This window comes from Sceloporus occidentalis, unplaced genomic scaffold (genome assembly GCF_023333645.1).
Source record: "Sceloporus occidentalis isolate IW3139 unplaced genomic scaffold, rSceOcc1.0.p SCAF_10, whole genome shotgun sequence".
Taxonomy (NCBI): Eukaryota; Metazoa; Chordata; class Lepidosauria; order Squamata; family Phrynosomatidae; genus Sceloporus; species Sceloporus occidentalis.
Window position 1 is genome coordinate 5,573,899 of NW_028316990.1, and position 20,537 is coordinate 5,594,435.

Consider the following 20,537-nt stretch of genomic DNA (forward strand, 5'->3'; position numbering starts at 1 on the left):
TAAAAACAGCACGACTAAATAGCAAATATTAAACCTTGCACATTGTTTAGGTGGCACAGTCCTTGCACAATCAGTCCTCAAAGGCTTGTTGAAAGAGAAAGAAGGTAGAGAGGACTGATCTAACCTCATTGGGAAGGAAGTCTGAGAACTGAGATGGCCCTCTCCTGGGTTTCCTGAGCAGACATCGCATCAGTCAAACAGAACAAAAGCAACAAACAGGGAGTGGAATCAGCCAATAAGACCTGCTATGAAGGATAAACTAAGTTTCGGCTCAATAAAAAGAAGATTTTATTCCAGAATTTAGGCCAATGCAATTGGCCAAGAACTATTTATCTGACCTTCTTCAAAGGAAAACCATTTAAAAAATGACCTGAAGGGATTTACAAAGTCCTGTCTCCATACGCATTTGAAAAACCGGGAGATACAATTTTATTGAGTTGCTGCAGGTCAATTTTTAAACGTCTTCTTTTCCCTCTAAGAAAAAGACCTTGTAAATATTTCTTGGCCAAAACATTTCTGGAGAAAGAACTTTTTTTAGCATCCAGAGACTAGGGCCTGTTACAGACTGCCAAAATAAAGCTGCTTCGGGTCTCTTTGGAGGTATGCTATTTAAATGATGCATGGGTCCTAAGAGTCCAGAGGTCGCACCAAAGCCACACTCCATTCCTAAGCACTGGAGTGCAGCTTTTGGTGCAGCTTCTGGATTCTTAGGATGCATGCATCATTTAAATAGCATACCTCCAAAGAGACCCGAAGCAGCTTTATTTTGGCAGTCTGTAACAGGCCAAAGGCTGCATCTGCACTGCAGAAATGATCCAGTTTGACACACTTTAACTGCCATGGCTTAATGCTATTGGATTTTGAGATTTGTAGTTTTGCAAGACATTTAGCCTTTTCCATCAGAGCGCTCTGGTGCCACAACAAATTACAGCTCCCAGAATTCCATAGCACTGAACCATGGCACTCAAAGTGATGTCAACCTGGATTACTTCTGCAGTGCAGATGCAGCCTTTAGTCTCTCCTTCATATCACTTTTTTATCTGTTGTCAGATTTTCCCAAATAGGCTTAATTTGCATTTTAATCATGTATTAGTACATTGTCTTTTGAGCTTTATTCAATATTATCAGGGCTGAAATTTCTCAGAAGTTAGGTTTTTATGAACATTTCCAAGGACTTGCTTTTTCCTGAATAGTTAGACCATCTTTGACCTCCTGGGAAAGCCATCCCTGCCCCCAATTTCACTTTTGCACATGGTAGCCTCTCTGTTTTGCTCTTACCTAGTAGAAATTGGCAATAAGGATCCTTTAAAATGTTGCCCTCATTCATCTGCATTAAACAGTCATTTGAATTTCTCCTTGCAGAGCCTTCCTGTAAATGGATGAGGCCTGATACTCTGGAGGACCAGAGATCATGCTGAAATATGAATATCACATACCCATGCATCAGTACAATATATGATCACAGCAAACAAAAAAGGAAAGAGAAAAAAGCGGAAGTCTTCATTCTGATAACTCTCTTGTGCTTAACGTTTGCTGGCAATAATATCTCCCCAGCTAAACATGCAAAAGATAAAACATGCATAATAAAAAGAGGTTTCTATCTAAAAATAAGATGCTTGTTCAGATCCTTCCTGCCTTTGTGCATCATGGAGTAGAGGGGAAGGAAGGAGAATTGTTAATGGCTCCTTAAATCAGTGCCAGAGCCTTATGCCACCAATTGTCTCACTCCCTTTCTCTCATAAGAACGCAACACAGCCAGCCTCAGATCTTTGCACACACATGGTCCCAACTTCTTTTTACAAAGTGCTCCAGCTCTTTCTCTTACTCAGTCACACCAGTGATTATCACATTGGGAAAAGTATGTCTTTTTCCCATCCTTTTCCTGTCCTTTCTTCTGATCATGAAAATGACTATCATACAACATTGCTGTCATGGATGGCCCTGGTCCTAACTTAGAGGCACAGTCAGAGGACTCAGACTCTGAAGGCATGGAGGAAGCTGAAACAGGGCAAATCTGAGGCTGCCAGGATCAGCAGTTTCAGAGGAGGCTCAAAAAGTTGCAGAAGGAGAAATGGACTCTAGACTACTGCAGGTACTAGGACCTATGGAAAGAAGACAGGTCAAGGCGTCTTTGAGGTGTTCTTCCAGGCTAAAAGCCAAGGGAGAGCTAATAGGTTTCAGCTGAGAGAAGCAGAGGCTTTTTAAAAGACCTCCAGCTGCAGAGATTCTTTGCAGTCAACAATCAGTTTTGCAGCCTTGTTGTTCCTTGTTCTTGGATTCATGACTCTGGTTATCTGATCTCTGGACTTGCCTTGAGACTATGCACTTGTGTCTGCCCTTTTCTGTGCCTCACTGACTGGTATTGTGTGACCCTTGAACTGGACTCTGGACTATTCCTTTGTATATTCCCCTGCTGTACTGCCCTCAGTAGAGGTAAGCAGGACAATTCCACTAATGAGGTCAGTGAACTGTAATTGTTCACAATCATGAGAAAGGCTATCATATGACATTGCATGTATCCTGTCATTATCAGCGAAGTGGAATTGTCCTGTCATTTTTCCTTAACGGAGGTTTCTGTTATTGAAAAGAGACAGGACAATTCCACTTCAATGACAGGATAATGACAGGATAATAATAATGTGTGTGATACTCTTTTGCACAATTGCACAATAAGGACGGGTTAAGGAAAAGAGTGATCCACTTCACTCCTGTGCTTTGTCCCCACAATCTGATAATCTCTTATGTTTAAGTTGTGTTCCTTTCTTGATTATTTACAGATACTTACAAAGAGAGCTAGGCTGCTGCCACAAAGTCCAACCTTTATTTCTGTTTGATGCCTTAGTGATCTACCAGGGCAAAAGATCTTGGCTAGACACTTTTATCAGCTTACCATAGAATAATAGATTTGGAAAAGACCCCAAAAGCTATCCAGTCCAACCCACTTCTGCCATGCAGGAAGACACAACCAAAGCACTCGTGACAGATGGCTATCAAGCCTCTGTTTAAAAACTTCAATAGAAGGAGACTCTTCCACACTCCAAGGCACTCTATTCCAGCCCTTACTGTCAGGAAGTTCTTCCTAATGTTTTTGTGGAATCTCTTTTCCTGTAGTTTGAATCCATTGCTTCAGGTCCTATTCTTTGGATCCCAAGTCTCAAATTTTGTACCTACAACTTCAGGTTCTAGGATGTGCCTACCCTACCAACCTTAAGGCCTTGGGAGAACAATCTGGACCACGGACTGGCCAACAGGACAAAGCATATGAAAGAAAGCTAAAATTGCAATGTCTAGGGCCTTTCTACACTGATGGGAAGACTTGTACCTACCTCATAGCCTCAGCATTTTTATCTGCTCTGCATTGCCCCAGATAATGCCACATTCATTGTGACACAATCAGAGTAAGCCACCACACATTTCCCTCAAGCAAACTCACATCGGTGTAAAAGGGTGGTCCTGGATAATTGTGTGTCCTATACTACACCATTTTGGCAGCCAGACATAGAATCCTCCAGATTTTCCAGTCAAATGTGGCGTAAAAGGCAGCTTTTTAAAATCAGAATTTTTTTGGTGAAAGGCCCTGCATTGCCTGGAACATTGTTGCGCTGCAGGACCTATGGGGTGAGTATCGGTTTGGGGGCAATGTAGACACACACTAAAAGAGATCCTGAAGAAAGGATTAGAAGTTAGACCCAAACTTTAACCAAACCATGAAATCCACAGCCAGTGGGGAGACCATTTCAGGTGTGAAAATATCAAATATAGGATGGGGGACATCTGGCTGAATGAGATTACACGTGAAAGGGATCTAGGAGACCAAGTAGACCACAAGTTGAACATGAGTCAACAGTGCAATGCTGCAGCTAACAAGGCCAATGCAATTTTAAGCTGTATCAACAGAAGTATAGTGCCTAGATCAAGGGAAGTAATACTGCCACTCAATTCTGTTCTGGCCAGGCCCCACCTGGAATATTGTGTCCAGTTCTGGGCACCACAGTTCAACAAGGATGTTGAGAAACTAGAGCGTGTCCAAAGGAAGACGACTAAAATGGTTAAGGGTCTTGAAACCATGCGCTATGAGGAATGCCTCAGGGAGCTGGGGATATTTAGTCTGGAGAAGAGAAGGTTAAGAGGTGATATGATAGCCCTGTTTAAATATTTGAAGGGATGTCATATTGAGGAGGGAGCAAGCTTGTTTTCTGCTGCTCCAGAGATTAGGACCCGGAGCAATGGATGCAAGCTACAGGAAAAGAGATTCCACCTCAACATTAGAAGAAAATTCCTGACAGTAAGGGCTGTTCGACAGTGGAACACACTCCCTTGGAGTGTAGTGGTGTTTCCTTCTTTGGAGGTCTTTAAGCAGAAGTTGGATGGCCATCTGTCAGGGATGCTTTGATTGAGAGTTCCTGCATGGCAGAAGGGGGTTGGACTGGATGGCCCTTGGGGTCTCTTCCAACTCTATGATTCTATGAAATGGATGACTCTGGGAATATAATTTCAAGTCAGCTCCAGTCATGGGGACTTCCTGGAGAAGGAGGAAGGAAGGAGCACTGTAGGTCACTGTAAACACCTTGGAGAAATGGTGGGATGTAAATAGAATAACATAGGTCCAAATCCAATTATAAGAGTGGTGGAACCATGTGAGTGACTCAGAATGCGCCTAACACTCTCCATGTGAGAGCACAGTGGAACATAGGTGATGAGTAGCTGCTTTCTAGAGAGCTTTTCTATCATGGCTGATTTTCTCATCTCATCATGAAGCCCCTGATAAGCTTCAAAGGAAACCTAAGATGCCTTGGCATGCACTCTAAAATCCACTGCCTTGAAGTAGGATTCAAGAACTGTGAGCAAATGTGCTTTCAAAAGGACCAGAGACAGACAGAGGCGTACAAGCAAGTCTTGGTTTCACCCAACTTACCTGGGAGATCAGCATCAGCAAATCAGATTTGGAGACTAAGAATTTGCTGTCTACACACACACACAAACACACACACAAACACTGCATGCTCCATTCCTTGGAGAGGGAATAAGCCACAGGGGGTCTGAAAGTGCTCCGTCGCCTTTGTTTATCCAGTTAATCTATTCCTTCTCAGTGTGCCTGATATTTATGAGTTATTTATAGGTTTGCAATGAACCCTACTGGGAGAGAATTAGGTCAGAATTCTAATTCCTTTGTTAAGATGGATAGCTTATTATCCCCTTTCTACTGTGATACATTACGCCTGCGTGGGCACTCGGCTATGCAAGGTTGGAGAGCTCAATATTTATGTTTTTAAGATGCAATCTGATTCCCTGTGTTACTACAGGAGCTCTTAACCCAGCCACGGTTCATTTTACATGGTGTATAACCCTCATCTGCAATTGGATCCCTGCCCTGCCGTGTAGGTTATGCGTCTAACAAGTTAACTCAGTACCGTTGGTGTGAGACTGCTTTACTTCTAATTGGCTTTGTAGGCTGTTTTTCTCTGTCCTCTCCTCTTCTTAGTACTTGAAGCGATTTCTCAGACTACAGGGGGTTTGCTACTGATTTGGTACTGCAAACTCTTCTGTTTGTCTTGTTTGGTAGGAGAATTGTAGTTGGTGATAGGAAAACAAAAGCAAACAAATAAACTTCTGGTCACTGTGTGAAGAGAGATTCCTGCTGATCTGCTCTATGAAGAGGAATCAACAACTTGTCTTCTGAAAATACGGAGCTTGGAAAAAATACTTTGTTGGACTAGAGTTCTTAGAATGTCCCACCAACCCCAAATAACATTATCAAATGTATAAATCAGCCCAAATCCTACTATTAATTCCAACCAATGTACACTCATTCAACCAATGAACAGTTAATTTACCATATTACTGATCAGAGAATGGGTTGACTCTTGTTGGGACTAACAATTATGGTGGCTGTCCCTAGATATTAAGATTCCTGGCTAGGCTAGGATGATTTCCTATTTGATCTCCTTCTGCTGGCAATAACAGATATTCTTATCCCATCAGTAAGGAGGCTAGGATGGCTTTTTCCTCATTGTTTATCCACCAGAAAGTTACAACTTTTTTTAAATGGTGTTTTTGTTATCTAGCACTCCAGCTTTCAGTCCGGCCATCTACTATTTTCTTCTGATAGAGCAACTTATTCAGTAAGAAAGATCTTGCACTGATTTTTTTTCCAGTGAAGAACAAAAGATATACTAGACATAACCTTCACTTGCTAACTTTGTCGTAGGGAAGACAGGAATATTTTTTTTAAAAAATGGAAAAAAATGGTTCAAAATATTATTTTTTGTGGGTTTTTGGGGCTATGTGGCCATGTTCTAGAAGAGTTTGCTTCTGACGTTTTGCCAGCATCTGTGGCTGGCATCTTCAGAGAATGCCAGCCAAAGATGCTGGTGAAATGTCAAGAATAAACTCTTCTAGAGCATGGCCACATAGCCTGAAAAGCCCACAGAAAACTATGGATGCTGGCCATGAAAGCCTTCAATTTCACATTCAAAATGGACATTATCAAACAAGGGAAATTGGAAGCATAATCAAATGGCAATCCAAACGCAATCATCGAGTTTCACGTTATTGCGTGATAGACCACCAGATGCAATTTCAATGCAATGGGAAGTCAGTCCGAACGCAATCATGGGGTTTCACATTATTGCGTGAGAGGTGATCACACGCAATTTCAGGCAATGGAAAGCTATTTTCAGGCAATGGAAAGTCAGTTCGAAAACAATTCGAATTCACGTAAATTCGCTGAACTAGCGAATTCACATGAATGCGTTCTGGCCCCACTTCCTTTTCATTCGAAATAAAGAGAAATGCCTCCTGTATAATAAACTCCATAGAGACTGCAAGCCTCCTTTGCACATGAGTTGCAAGAGAATGAAGGGCTGTGGCCTAGGACTTGCCTCAGGTCTTCCTTGGCTGCCTGAGTAGTCTCTTAGCAACCTGAAATTAAATACATGTATACCACAGAAATTCCTCCCGTGTGGTAAACTCCAATGTATTTTTTTCAGTGTTGGGAAACCCTGATGAGAAGATTCCTGAACTGATGAGAATCTTTGCAGTTCAGGACTTATTCTGTGCAAAATTCAGAAGTGGTTCTTCTATACAGAATATAGCATTACCTGCGCAGGAAATAGCATTTCTTCATAGAAACCTTATATTCTGCAAAGAAAGTGTTGATTCCTGTACAGAAAATACTATTTCTGTGTAAAGTATCCAGGAGAGAATTTTGCGCAGAATATGTCCTGAAATGTGAATCGTCTCTGAAAGCTGTATGGGTTTCGAAGACATTCTCACAGTGGAAATAAATGGCTAACATTACTTGTTTGCTCCTTCAGGAAGATACTTAGTGAAGAATTACATCCCTGCGTAGTGGTTTCTGGCAGAATTCCCCATTAGCTGTGACAAATATTATTCTGCTGAAGCCTAAAGCGACTTAAGCCATAGCCAAAGCAAAACCATCCATACACTCAGATATTTTGCCTGAGCAGAAACAACAAATTTGTCCAAGAATTTTGCTTCCGATAAATGATTTGTGGCCACTCTAGAGATGGCAGGCTGTGTATGCCTACCTTGCAGAATGATTGAACTCTTTCTATATTTTCTGGTTTTGGCAAGATATTTGAAGTCAACCTGGTTGACATATTAGAGCTTTAGAAGGCATTGCGGCATTGCTCCCCACCCTTTAACACATACCTGTTTTTATACCCCCCCCTCCTTTTTTAAACTTATCATTTGAGTAAAAAATGACTTCTGGTCAAAATCAGATTCCTTTTGCAGGGGCTGGGGATGAAAATGTGATAAGCAATACTTACCTCCTGGTGACATTTCCATTTCAAAACTCATAATGTAAGTAGGATTTGAATCTGAATTGTGATTTGAGCCTAGCAATAAGTCCACTGAAGTCAACTTGTTAGTTTCCATTATTCCATTATTTACAAGCTAAGGCTTCATGAAAGTGAAATGGGAGTTGTTTCCACATAACTTTTTAAGATGGAGAAGAGGGAGGTGCCTTTACATATTTTAAAAAGTGTCCTTTATACATCTTGGCTTGGGCTGATCCATAATTGGTACTGTGACATCTGAAACTAACCCAGGGGGATAAATCAGATAAGAATTTGCTCTAGGATAGAGTCGTATTTGCAGTGGTTCTCTCCTCTTTTGGTCTCCTAACAATCTATTTGCGCAACTCAGTGTTGCGCTATGGCCCATCTTGCAATTTATTTCGCGGTTCAACATGTTCCCCTTAAGTGTAATTATGCTTGACAAGAAAAGGAGGGGGAAAAACTTATTCTAAGCAAATATTCACCTCATTAGCATCAAAGAGTGTTTTTCTTTTTCTAACCCTTCTTCCCTTGTTGCATCCTCCAGCAAACTTGGCAATTCAGTTGCAAAATGCCCCAATGGGGATATCAGAATCTACTCTTTTCCCCCCACTTTTTGTTTCGATTGCTCAGGTTTGCAGCCATCCTGCCTTTAGAGCAGAGCTCAACCAGCTCGACTCCTAACCTTGCCGAGGGGGGAGCTTGTTATGGCAGAAAAACTGCTGATAACCAACTCTTCTTTCTCCCCGTCTTTGATGTTTTTGCAACAATCTGACTCATGTTGCTTTCTCTTTCTTTTTACATCTACAGCTCCAGGTGGAGATCACTGATGCCAGTGGGAAAAGCATAGAAGGCCCCGTTCCTCTAGACATTATTATTATTGACCAGAACGACAACCGACCACTCTTTCGGGAAGGGCCATACATTGGACATGTCATGGAGGGATCTCCTACAGGTAAGGCAATTTCAGATGGGCCATGACTGGTGATGGAATATATTTTCATGCAATTTGTATGTGCGTTCCTGTTTTGGAAAACGGGAGTGATGGTTTTGGATGGACATGGCTTTATACTATATGTAAGGGATGGAGGACCGATGGGTCCTAGAGTTGCCAGGTCTAAGGATAACAGCTGAAGTATCAGGGCTTTTTTACTTCTCTAAGGTTGTATCTCAGGTTCAATCTAGACAACGCGGAAATTGAAATATTTAAAGAATTCCAGTATCTAGGAACAAACATTGAGAAGAATGGAGACTGCAGCCAAGAAATAGGATTAGGAATGGGAAGGACAGCTATGAAAGAACTGGAAAAGATACTAAAGTTCAAAGACATTCAGCTGAACACTAAAGTCGGAATTGTCCAGGCCATTGTATTTTCAGTTACCATGTACAGATGCAAGAGCTGGACAGTGAAGGAAGCAGACAGAAAGAAAATAAACTCATTCGAAATGTGGTGCTGGAGAAGAGTACTTTGGATCCCATGGACAGCCAAGAAGACAAACAAATGGGTTTTGAACAGATTAGACGAGGGTTCTCCTTGGAAGCTAAGATGATCAAGTTGAGACTATTGTACTTTGGCCACATCAGGATCACTAGAAAAAACAATAATGCTAGGAAAGGTAGAGGGTGGAAGAAAGAGAGGAAGACCACAAACCAGATGGATAGACTCAATTTGGGGTGGGGGGGGGGGTTATGGGCAAGGGCTTGTATGATCTGGGCAAGACTGCAGTGGAGGATAGGGATTCTTGGAGATGTCTCATCCATAGGTTGTATCTACTTTGTAGAAATAATGCAGTTTTGACACCACTTTAAGTGCTGTAGCTCCATCCTACGGACTCTTGGGATTTATATTTTTTAAGGTCTTTAGCCTTCTCTGCTAAAGCATACCAAGGCCTCAAAAAACTACAAATCCTAGGATTCTGTAGGATGGAGCCATGGCAATTAGTGGTGTCAAAGTGCATAATTCTACAGTGTAGATGCACCCTGAGTCTCCAGGCTGAGAGACAAATCTTAGGGTGAGCAGGGCTGGAAGAGCTGGTACAAATTAGATATTTGTGTGTGAATTCAGTTTAATACCTAGATATCCATCAATACTTATGTTCCCTGATGACATGAGGGCTTTCTAGTTGAGGGTGAAAGACAACTGTATATGTTTTAGGCTTGTGTAATACTGGTGCACCAGATAGACAGGAGTGATGGGAGAGGATTAAACAAATGGAGTGGATCAGGGGAGAGGATCATTTGGATCATTGTCCTATTTGGAATGAAGCACAGAGTAGAGCAACCCATGAATCTTTCTGTTCTGCAGACACTGAGTAGCAGCACAGGACTTGAAAAAATTCTCTCCAACTATAGTACAGGGCCCAGAATAACTCTCCAACTAGCATATATGCTGTAGATAAGGCCCCATAAGGTGTGAGCCTTTAGTGGGACTGGCAGCAACTTCCATAGCTATATGGGACAATTTATGTCGCATTCCCACCCCCACCCCCCAAATGCTTCCTCTGTCTACTCCAGGCTTTGATTTCTAACAGCAAGAGATGCTTTATGGGAAATGATTTTTTTAAAAAAAATCAGGACAGATGTTCTGGCACTTTTGCTGTTTTGTGGAATGACTCTTTGCTCTTCGTGATCAGAGGTCTGGGCTCTTTAATTAGAAAGAAACGCCATAAAAGTTTTCTGAAGATTGCTGAAACTCACACTACAAAAGCAAAGTGGCCTCCCGCCCATTAATCAAGGTGTCACCCTTCCCCAAAAGGGATTGAAGATGAATAATATAGAACGTTGCTGCCATCTTGGGCCCAAGAAATAAAAGCAAGAAGCAAATGTTACAGCATGCCTTCCAACGTTTCACAGATGATAACTGGGACACATGTGGCCAAGCAACATCAGAATGTGGACAAGCTGAAAAACGTTATAAATGAAGAAGACACAAAAGCTAGTAGAGGCTGCAACCATTTGATTATTCATGAGTTTCAGGACAATACTACTGAGGGCCCGAACGGACAGGCCAAAACAAAGCTGTCAATTTGCAAGTGTGCTGTTTAAGTGCTGCATGCATCCTAAGAGGCTGGAAGCCATGCCAAAGCTACGCTCCAGTCCTAAGGACTGCAGCGCAGCTTTGCCGCAGCTTCTGGCCTCTTAAGATGTGTGTGTCATTTAAACAACTTACCTCCAAAGGGACCCGAAGCAGTTTGATTTTGGCTTGTCTGTTTGCGCCCTGAGATGCACAACAGTTAAGAATATTGTTGTTTTTCAAAGATCCAACTGAAACAGAAAGGTCTTTTTTTGAAAGCATTTCTTGCTTGGAGTGCTCCATGGCTTGCTCCGGTGGGCAGGACCAGCCCATAACCCTATCTATAGTATACCCACCTGTATAGTGACCTAACCTCCCAACAGAAGCTCTTCAGATAGAATAGTTTGGATAGCAGTCTTAGACTTGACAGGTCTCAATTAGAAGAGAGCAATTGAACCAACTGTTGGTTAGTCAACATGATTCTGTGGGTCTACTTTAAAGTCAACATGGTGTGTTGGTTTGAGCATTGGATTATGACTTTGAAGAGTAGGGTTTGAATCCCTGTTCAGTCATGGAAAACCACTGGGTGACCTTGATCAAGTCACACTTTCTCAGTTTCAGAAGATGGCAATGTCAAACCATGTCTGAAGAAACATGCCAAGAAAATCCCATTATAGGTTTGCCTTAGGGTCACCATAAATTGGAAACAACTGGGAGGCACACAACAACAACTCTAGATGAGACTCGCATTAAGATTCAAGCGTTCCTGATTCCTGACCCAACTTGAAGTAATTCTGCCGAACAGATCTCCCTCATGAAGTGAGTTCATTTCATGCCTAGAGGCATCCATTTTCACTAATAATACCTTTAAAGAAATCCACAGTTTCACCCACCAGCAAGGGCAATCCCTCAATTTCCCTTCATCTCTGCCAAAAGAACATAACTATGGAGAGCTAATCCCATAGACATGCACTTACTATGCCCGAGGACTGCATGTATAATGATGTGGTGAGGATGTTATCGTATCAAAGATGAACGCAGGAGACTACTGGCTGTGACATCTTCGCGAAAGCCATTTCTCTGCACCCAGTGAAAGGAGAGAGATCGCCACATGCTTGCTGGACATGCTGATCTTTTTGAGAGTTTCAGAGTTCAGAAGCAAGCTGCATTTTCTTTTTCTTTGTACTTAGTGTTGCTTAAATGATTGTCACTGGCATCTCATTTCGTTGGCTTCCGGCGGTTAGCACAAATGATTCCTCATGCATTTGACTTTTATATGCAACTTGTAACAAATGTTCCAAAGCCCAAAGGGGTTAACTTAAAAAAAAAATCTAACAGCAGATAGTTAAAATTGCTCGGGAATTGCATTTAACGAAAAGAAAGGAAAAGATGGCATCTTGTTTCCCTATTAAGCCATAATAACCCGAGTAGACTGCAATTCCAGCTGAGGAACCCCCCAAAGCAGAACTGATAGAAAACTCCTGTAAATAATTAGCAGGAACAAAGGGACATTGAACATGGCACATGGCACGGAATTAAAAAGAATAGCCTTAAGGAAGGTTGGGTATCATAAAATTATAATTTGTAAAACCGAATAAGGAAACAGGGAAGGGGTTGGCATAATGGGGCAGTCATGTATTATGGATAACCACATGCTCACAGGGTTGCACATCACGTCATTCAAGCAAATGGAGGCAATCTTTTCTAAGCAGAAACAGAATGTAAGCTTGCCTTCTTTCTACTCATTTAATGTGGTTTGATTGTTGGACGATGACTCTGGAAGCCAGGGTTGGATTCCCAGCTTGACTATAAAATCCATTGGTCGACCTTGGGCAAGTCATATGCTCTCAGCCTCTAAGGAAGGCAATGGCAAACCTCCTCTGAACAAATCTAGAAAACCCCATGATAGGATTGCATTAGCGTTGCCATAAGTCGGAAGCGACTGGAAAGCACACAAGAATGACCAAACAACATATCCACTCCTCCTTTCAGGTCAATATCCAATTGCATGGAAACAAACTCTTATCATGGGAATAGTGATTGAAAGGCACTAGTAGAGCTTGGGATAGTTTGACTCCTTGATAGACTCTATGAGTTGCAGTCCAAAGAAGTAGCTTTGCAAACTCTGGGCACTAGATAAATGTGGTGATAACAAAGCTGACATAAAGAAATGGATAATGTTAAGATTTTTTATTTAAAAAAAACAATGAGCTATATTGTTGCCATTGCCATATTTGGCTCCCCCCTCTTTCTTTTATTGATTTGACAAATAAATACTACTACTACTACTAATAAATATTTTATTTGTATCCCACCTCTCTATCAAAGATCATCGAGGCGGCTTACATATTTAAACTCCATACAAAATCTCTATATCCCCTTCCCTCCCTCCCTCCCCTTCTTTGACAGATACTTTGACTGTCAAGATTATGATAAGGATGGGCTTGTTGTTTTTCCTTTCCCTTTTCTCTTTTGCATGTACAATTCCGTCTTCCTTGCGATCACCGCCGGGGCGTAGGCAGGGAGGAACAAAAAATAGGGCCACTTAAGTTTTCAAATGATGAAAATTGCATTCAATTTGCTGAGCACGGCAGGATCTCTTCTAGTCTATGACCTGTGATTCTAACAACCTCAGGGAAAGCAACAGGGGGTTCTCTGAAGAGTTTTTGCTAGCCAGCGGATAGAATAGACACACTCCCTGCACCAATACAATGTACTTACTGCAGAAAAACACATTTGTGGGCAATTTTGTTGCCTCTGGTACTAAACATGCAGATAAGTGTGTCCTTGGACATAATCCGACATATTTTGATGATTCGTCTGCCTCAGCCTATGGAGATTCTTCCCCCATGGAAGAATCATGGAAACCCACTAATGGACCTTGGCCAAGTCACACTCTCTCAGCCTCAGAGGAAAGCAATGGCAAACCCCTTCTGAACAAAACCCTTCAAAAACAAACAAACGCCTGTGATAGGTTCACCATACGGTTATCATAAGTCATAAATGACTTGAAGGCACACAAGATCAATAACCACAACAACAGAAAACAGATCAATAATGAAGATCTAATCCAAGAGTAATAACAGTAGAAAGAAGTACAGATATTAAACTTCCGGTTGGCCAAACAGATCAGAACTAATCGAATCCAATTACAAATTATAATTCTTTTTGTATTGCCTATAAGGTGTCATTATTTATGCTCTTATATATTAATCTCCAGTATGGAGTGAATGCAACCCACTGATCTATAGAATCATTTTTCCATGTTTTGACCCATCTCTAGTTTCTTATAAAATGAACATGAATTAATTTGTCATTGAATCATAGAGTTTTTTGTTGGAAGGCACGCATAGAGTCCAATCCCTGCCAGCACCAAATTCGGTAGGTAAAACATCCATGACAACTATCCATCGAAACTCTGCTTTTAAACCACCTTTAAAGGAGGGTCCAGCATCTTCTGAGATTATCCATTCCACTAGTGACCACCTCTTACTATCAGAAAGTTCTTCCTAATGTTAAATTGTAATCTCCTTTCTTGTCTTTGAATCCATTTGTTCAGATCCTACCCTCAATAGCAGTAGAAAACACATTTACTCCCATGTTCCACATAAAGGCCCTTCAGATGTTTAGAGATGGGTATCAATTATTTTCTCTATATTGGTTTTGCAATTAACATGGGCTTCACCTATAGGCTATCACCTTTTCTCAGTATGTAGCCTCATTCTTTAAATTGCTCTATCCTACTTCTTATGCCCAAAATACTCAGAGCAGTGGCATCTATAACATCCTCCCTGCAGAGTTTTGTGAAAATAAGCAACAACTTGATTGATCAGTTGATAAAGCCTTGTAAGGACAGTTACAAGTAAATTACAGGCATGCAATTAGACTATTGCTAGTTCTAATGATGCTAAATTAAAACTATGAGTAAAAATATTCAGGGCAACATCAAAAGCAATTGTTTGTGTGGGTCGCAGGCTTCACAGGGAGTGTTCAATCGCTACAAGCACTTTTGATGTTTGCCCATAAAGACTGCTAAGTGATGAACTTGTGGCAAAGAAACTGTAGAAGCTGCAGGATTGCAAGATGTACAAAGGCATGTTTTCCCATAGAATCCTACTAGAGAATAGTTGGGGGATCATCTCTTGACTTGCCAAGAGATTCGCCTTCTGTAAAGCTGAGTTGGGGAACCTCAGGTTTGAGGAGGAGAGTTCTCAGCCCTGTAACACTAGGAGGCCACAATACTAGGCCAAAATTTCATATAAGTGGTTGGAAAATGGGCATTTTTAAAAAGTAGAATGCAGAGTTTGCCCAAGAAAGCCCTAAAGGCTCCAGATCCTGTCTAAACTTGGAAGCTAAGCAGGGTCAGCCCTGGTTAGTACTTGGATGGGAGACCACCAAGGAACACCAGGTGCTGCAGGTTATATTTTAGAGCATTGGTTCTCAAACCTTAGTCCTCCAGGTGTTTTGAACTTCTGCTCTCAGAATTCTTGATTGTTGGCCAAGCTGGCTGAGGCTTCTGGGAGTTGAAGTCTAAAACACCTGGAGGACCTAAGTTTGAGAACCACTGTATTGAAAGAAAGGAATTGGCAACACCACCTTTGAGCATTCCTTCTCTAAGAAAACCCAATGAAATTTATGGGATCGCTGTACGTCAACAGCTGACAAATATGCAGACATACATATGACACACATGGGGAGGGAGCTGCAATCATTTTGAAATGACAATTTCTATTCTTAGAGGATTTCAAGTGAGGCAATTCACTTTTTATTTTCGGTACAAAGAGTTTGTAAAATGGAGCTTCTTTGTCAGAGGCTGTGCTAACTGGGGTATGCCTGTGATATGATTCTATGGAGCATCATTCCCAGGTAGGGATTTAGGGCTGGGAGGAACAGCAGCGATCAGCCAATGTCTTCTGATAGGTCCACTGCAACATCCTTGGGCCATCGGTGGGAAATAGATGAAAGCTGCTTTTTCCATTCACATCCCTAGGACCATTCCTACCTTTCACTCTTAGAGCCATCAGAAATCCAAGGGAGAACTTTTGCATCCTCCTCAACCAAAATTACTCCCAGTAAGTCTTGGGTGAAAATGAAATCATATCTCTGTTTGCATTGTCTGGATCTCCTGTATTAAAAACACTTCTGGCACAACCTGTTTCCCAGGCACAGAACAATCAAAGCAGCAATGTTTGGAGATCTGTTTATATTAGTCTGTTGGTTTGTTAATTAGGGGGAGAAAAGCATGTTCCTTAATTAAAGAACAAATGAATTTTTAAGGAAGCGTTGAGGATCCCCTCTGGGTACTAAAGATGGCTGGCTTCAGCAAGTGCGCATAATTCTGCAGTGCTTTGCAGAGAGAAGCTCATTTATGCCATGGCATGCTGGAAGAGGCTTTATTATCTCTCTTTAAGTATCTATTTGTGTGGACACTGAGGGACCGGATAGGATTTGAAAGAGTGGGGAAGGGTCATAGGGTTGAAATGCATCCCTGTAATGTACTAATTGAAAGTTGCATCCATGTAATTTCTAGACTTGAAACAATGAACTGGAAAGTGGACAGACAACTCATTTTGGCATGCAACACTGGGCACGTTCCCAGCCCTTGAACCACAGTATGGCTCCATTCCCACTTACAAATAAATCGGTGGATCGATTTGACAGTGGAGCATCTGTCCCGATCGCATTTTCTCCAACTACATTTGCCCGGATTGCATTTTTCCCCTCTAAAATAATCCACTTGTAGTTCCCATTCACAAATGAATCAATTCAAAATTATTCCGTTCCAGCCAACCGAAGGAGAAATTTGAATCGATTCCGATCCGCATGTGGTTCTCACTTGCGCAGATCCAATTTATCAAAAAAGAAGTGGGAAAAATAGAGTCAAAAAGACGTGGATTAAACGGGTCTAGCGCATGGCCCCCCTCTTGGAATCGCTTCAGCAATTCGGATTAAGTGGGAACCAGAGTCATTTGAACCAGTTCAAACTGATTCATGATCCAGTTTAAAAGGGAATGAATGAGGCCTATGTTGACTTGTGGAAAGAGGCCATTAAGCTCCACACTGGATGCCACCACATCATTGATCCGCAACCACTGAAGCTTTGAAAATCCTTTAAAAATCTATACCTAAAACTAAACTAAGAGTAATTGCAAATGAGAACCATCATCTCATGAAATTCCATGTTTGGGGCAAACAGAGAAATAAACCCCAACACACACACACACAAACAGCCAATTCTCGCAGATGAATTATCCAGGTGACAATACATAGAAATGAAAACTATTCATTTTGGCAGAGCCTGAAAAATTACATAAAAGGGACAGTTGCTGAAATATGAATATGATGATAAGCTGACACCATGAATAATTGATCAGTGGTTCAGTTGCATTGGGGGAAGTAGACTTAAGTCTATGAAAGCTCATGCTACCAACTTCTTTCTTTTGCTCAGTTAGTCTCAAAGGTGCTACAAGATCCCTTTGCATCCAAGCTAACATGGCTAGGTCTTTGTGAGCAAACAACCTGACATAGTTTTGTTTCTTTCCCTCCCTCCCTTTCTTTATTCTTTACAAATAATTGCCAACATGTGAATAATCGTTGCTCATTTTTCAGTGTGTTGATATGTTAAGACAATCTCAAAAGGGGTGTGTCTGAGATGGATCGAAGAAGGGCTTCTCTCTGGAGGGTCACAAGCCCTTGTATTCCTCTTGTGGGCTTCTAAAGTGGCCAGAAAATCATGGCAGGTCAGGTCCTGTAGTAGTTGAATTTTTTTCACTGCATCCAATGGGAATGAAATGAGAAAATGCCTATCCATGAGTAGGGGAAAGAGTATCATTCCTTCATACCTCCAATGTATGAATTTTACTGGTTTGTATTACCAGGAACTTAGGACCTGGCAGGTTCTCCCCAAGAAATCTCCTTGTGCCCTTCCTCCAGATTTCTGTGGTAGACGTTTGACCATTGTTTCTCCCTCTTTTTGGTTGTTCATGGCTAATACTATAAGTCATGAGACTTTGGTTGCTGGCCCAGCTCTTATTTCACTGCAGATCCCTTTGGTGTTTGTGCAGGACATCATAAATCTAAAACACACAGATGCACAACCTGAATTCGCAAGCCATCAATTTAGTGCCTTGGTTTGCAGACAGATCTTCTGGTCGGTGTTATTTCAGGCCTCAGCTTTGCTCATCTCCTCCTACTTAACTGGACATAAATCCCACCTTTGTGCTCTGGCCTTATAACAATGGAGAGCCATTTCATGTGACAGCAGCAGGTGGCTGGTTTAGACTGGTGCTGAACGTTCAGGAAAGGACAATGTATAAATTGTCAACTCAGGTGTCATAAATCTGCCATCTGAAAAGCTGCCAGTATCAATCAATAGAGAGATTTGTGCCACCTTTGTTACACATATGCCCCCCAAAGGGAGGAAGGGATGGAGAAATCTTAGCTGCCTTACAGATTTTCTGTTCCTTTCTTCTCTATATGTTTTTTCTAAAAGGAAGAGTCAAAGATTGATGTGGTTCTGCCATTTAGAGTTAAGCTGATTTCTCTAGAGTTATTTGAAAAATCGAAGGAAAGACTCTGGTTTACAATTACTTGGTGAATAAATGGTAGTAATGGCCTTGGTAAGAAACCCTTCTGGATTTCAGTTTTTGCAAACTCCAATATGGACAGTGGTGTTTGGTGTCTCTATGTCAGGGGAGTGGCGAATCCACCCTCGGCTTTAGATCAATGATTCCCAAACGTCAGTCCTCCAGGTGTTTTGGCCTTCAGCTCCCAGAAGCTCCAGTGGTTAAGGATTCTGGGAGCTGAAGTCCAAAACTTGTGGAAGACCAAAGTTTGGGAACAACTGCTTTAGACCAACTTTAAAGGAGTTACTTCAGAAAAGAGTCAGAAAAAATCTGAAAATCAAAGAACTGTATTTCAGTTCAGTGGGAGGCAGTGAATTTGTTTCTGGGTTTCTTCCAAACTTTAAGGAAGTCACCCAAGGGTCAGAATTTGTTTTGGGACTAGCTTTCTTTATCTTGGATCCCTCCGGTGGCAGCTGGGATCTCCACTACTCAGTGGAGCAGTGAATTTGCTCCAGGGTCCATCACATTGGATAGCTCCAATAATGTTTCATTCCTCACTGATAAGGAAGCCATCAGCTGCAATGAAATGCCTGGATGAGGGGCAACTCTACTCATGTCCTGCTAATGGAATTCCTGCATGTTTTGGTAGAAAATAAATAGATTGCTGAACTACTGTTGTTGGAATCATAGCTTCCATGGGAAGAGGTATGTCAAACAGTAGGACTGCTTGCATGCCATTTTAGTCAAGTCCAGACCCCAGAGGAGAGTCTTTATTTAAGTTACAGCAGTGGTTCTCAACCTTTGGCTCTTCTTAAGGTTAGGATTTCAACTCCCAGAAGTCCCAGCCAGCTTGCTCAACTGATCAGGGATTATGGGAGCTGAAGTCTAAAATGCCTGGAAGACCCAAGGTTGAGAACCACTGGTTTATAGGTTCCTCGGGCAATGTTTCAGGGAAAGTAGCTTAAGGATGAGCTTCTGTGGTATACAGGTATGTAAACTCAGGTTGAAGATCTTGGTAAGAGAGTACTCGGGCAGCCAAGGAAGACCTCAGGCAAGCTGTTTACACAAGTCCTTGGCCACAGCCCTTCATTCTCTTGCAACTGATGTGCAAAGGAGGCTTGCAGTCTTTATGGAGTTTATCACACGGGAGGAATTTCTCTTAATTTTGAATGAAAAGGAAGTGGGGCCAGAATGCATTCATGTGAATTTGCTAGTTCAGCGAATTTACGCGAATTCGAATTGCGTTCAAACTGACTTCCCATTGCCCGAAAATAGCTTGCCATTGCCCGAAATTGCATGTGATCACCTTCTCATGTAATAACGTGAAACCCTACAATTGCATTCGGACTGACTTCCCATTGCCCGAAATTGCGTGTGGTAATCTATCACACGATAACGTTAAACCCCATGATTGCATTCGGATTGCCATTGGATTATACTTCCAATTTCCCTTGTCTGATAATGTCCCATCTCCTTTCTACTGTCTTACATCTTCTGCCTTCTAGCTCCTTCCCTTCAGAACCAAACAGTGGCCTTCTGTTGGCCTCTTGGTTTCTCCCATATCAGAGGCTTTCATTGAGGCCAGGAGCTGGTTCTCATTTCTTCCTGAGACCAGGGAGCTGGGAATAGGGAAGGTATCTTCTCTGGTGAGTCTTACTGTTCCACAATTATATAGGCCTTTCATCTGATCCAGCATTGTATGGTCTAATCTGGAGGAAAGGTTTTGGTCTATGACTAAGGTTAGCATTGGTCTACTCACTGCAACAACAAAGCATAAGGTCATTCCAATATAATGTAAAATAGACTAAAGCCCAAGTACAGCAATCAAAGTCATTTGCAGATATGACAGTAAGATAGTTATATTGTTATATTGTATGACCAAAAAATTGGAAGCACATAGAAGATTGCTTCCTACAAAATAATGCAAGGGCATTTGTTTTGATAAAAGTCGGCTTTAAGAGGAATGCTTGTTCAACAGAATTTTGAAATGGAGTACTGCAAAAACCCACAATATTAAAAAAGAAAAATGACCTCCGGTGACTCGCCCATATCTCATGGGAGATGTTCGGCATGATGGATGATAGATTTGTTCTTGATGTAGCAAATCAATATATCTTTATTTGGAGAAAAAAACCTTTAAAAGTGTAATCAAGAAGC

At 41.6% G+C, this 20,537-nt stretch overlaps 1 protein-coding gene across 1 annotated transcript in view; it reads left to right on the forward strand.

Moving 5' to 3' along the window:
- The window catches only part of CDH13 (cadherin 13), a 669,381-nt gene that overhangs the window by 387,179 nt on the left and 261,665 nt on the right, over positions 1-20,537 (forward strand). Inside the window, exon 6 of the mRNA XM_089539817.1 lies at positions 8,613-8,757. Within this exon, the coding sequence (XP_089395943.1) occupies positions 8,613-8,757 (145 nt within the window). The remainder of the gene's footprint in view (positions 1-8,612; positions 8,758-20,537) is intronic.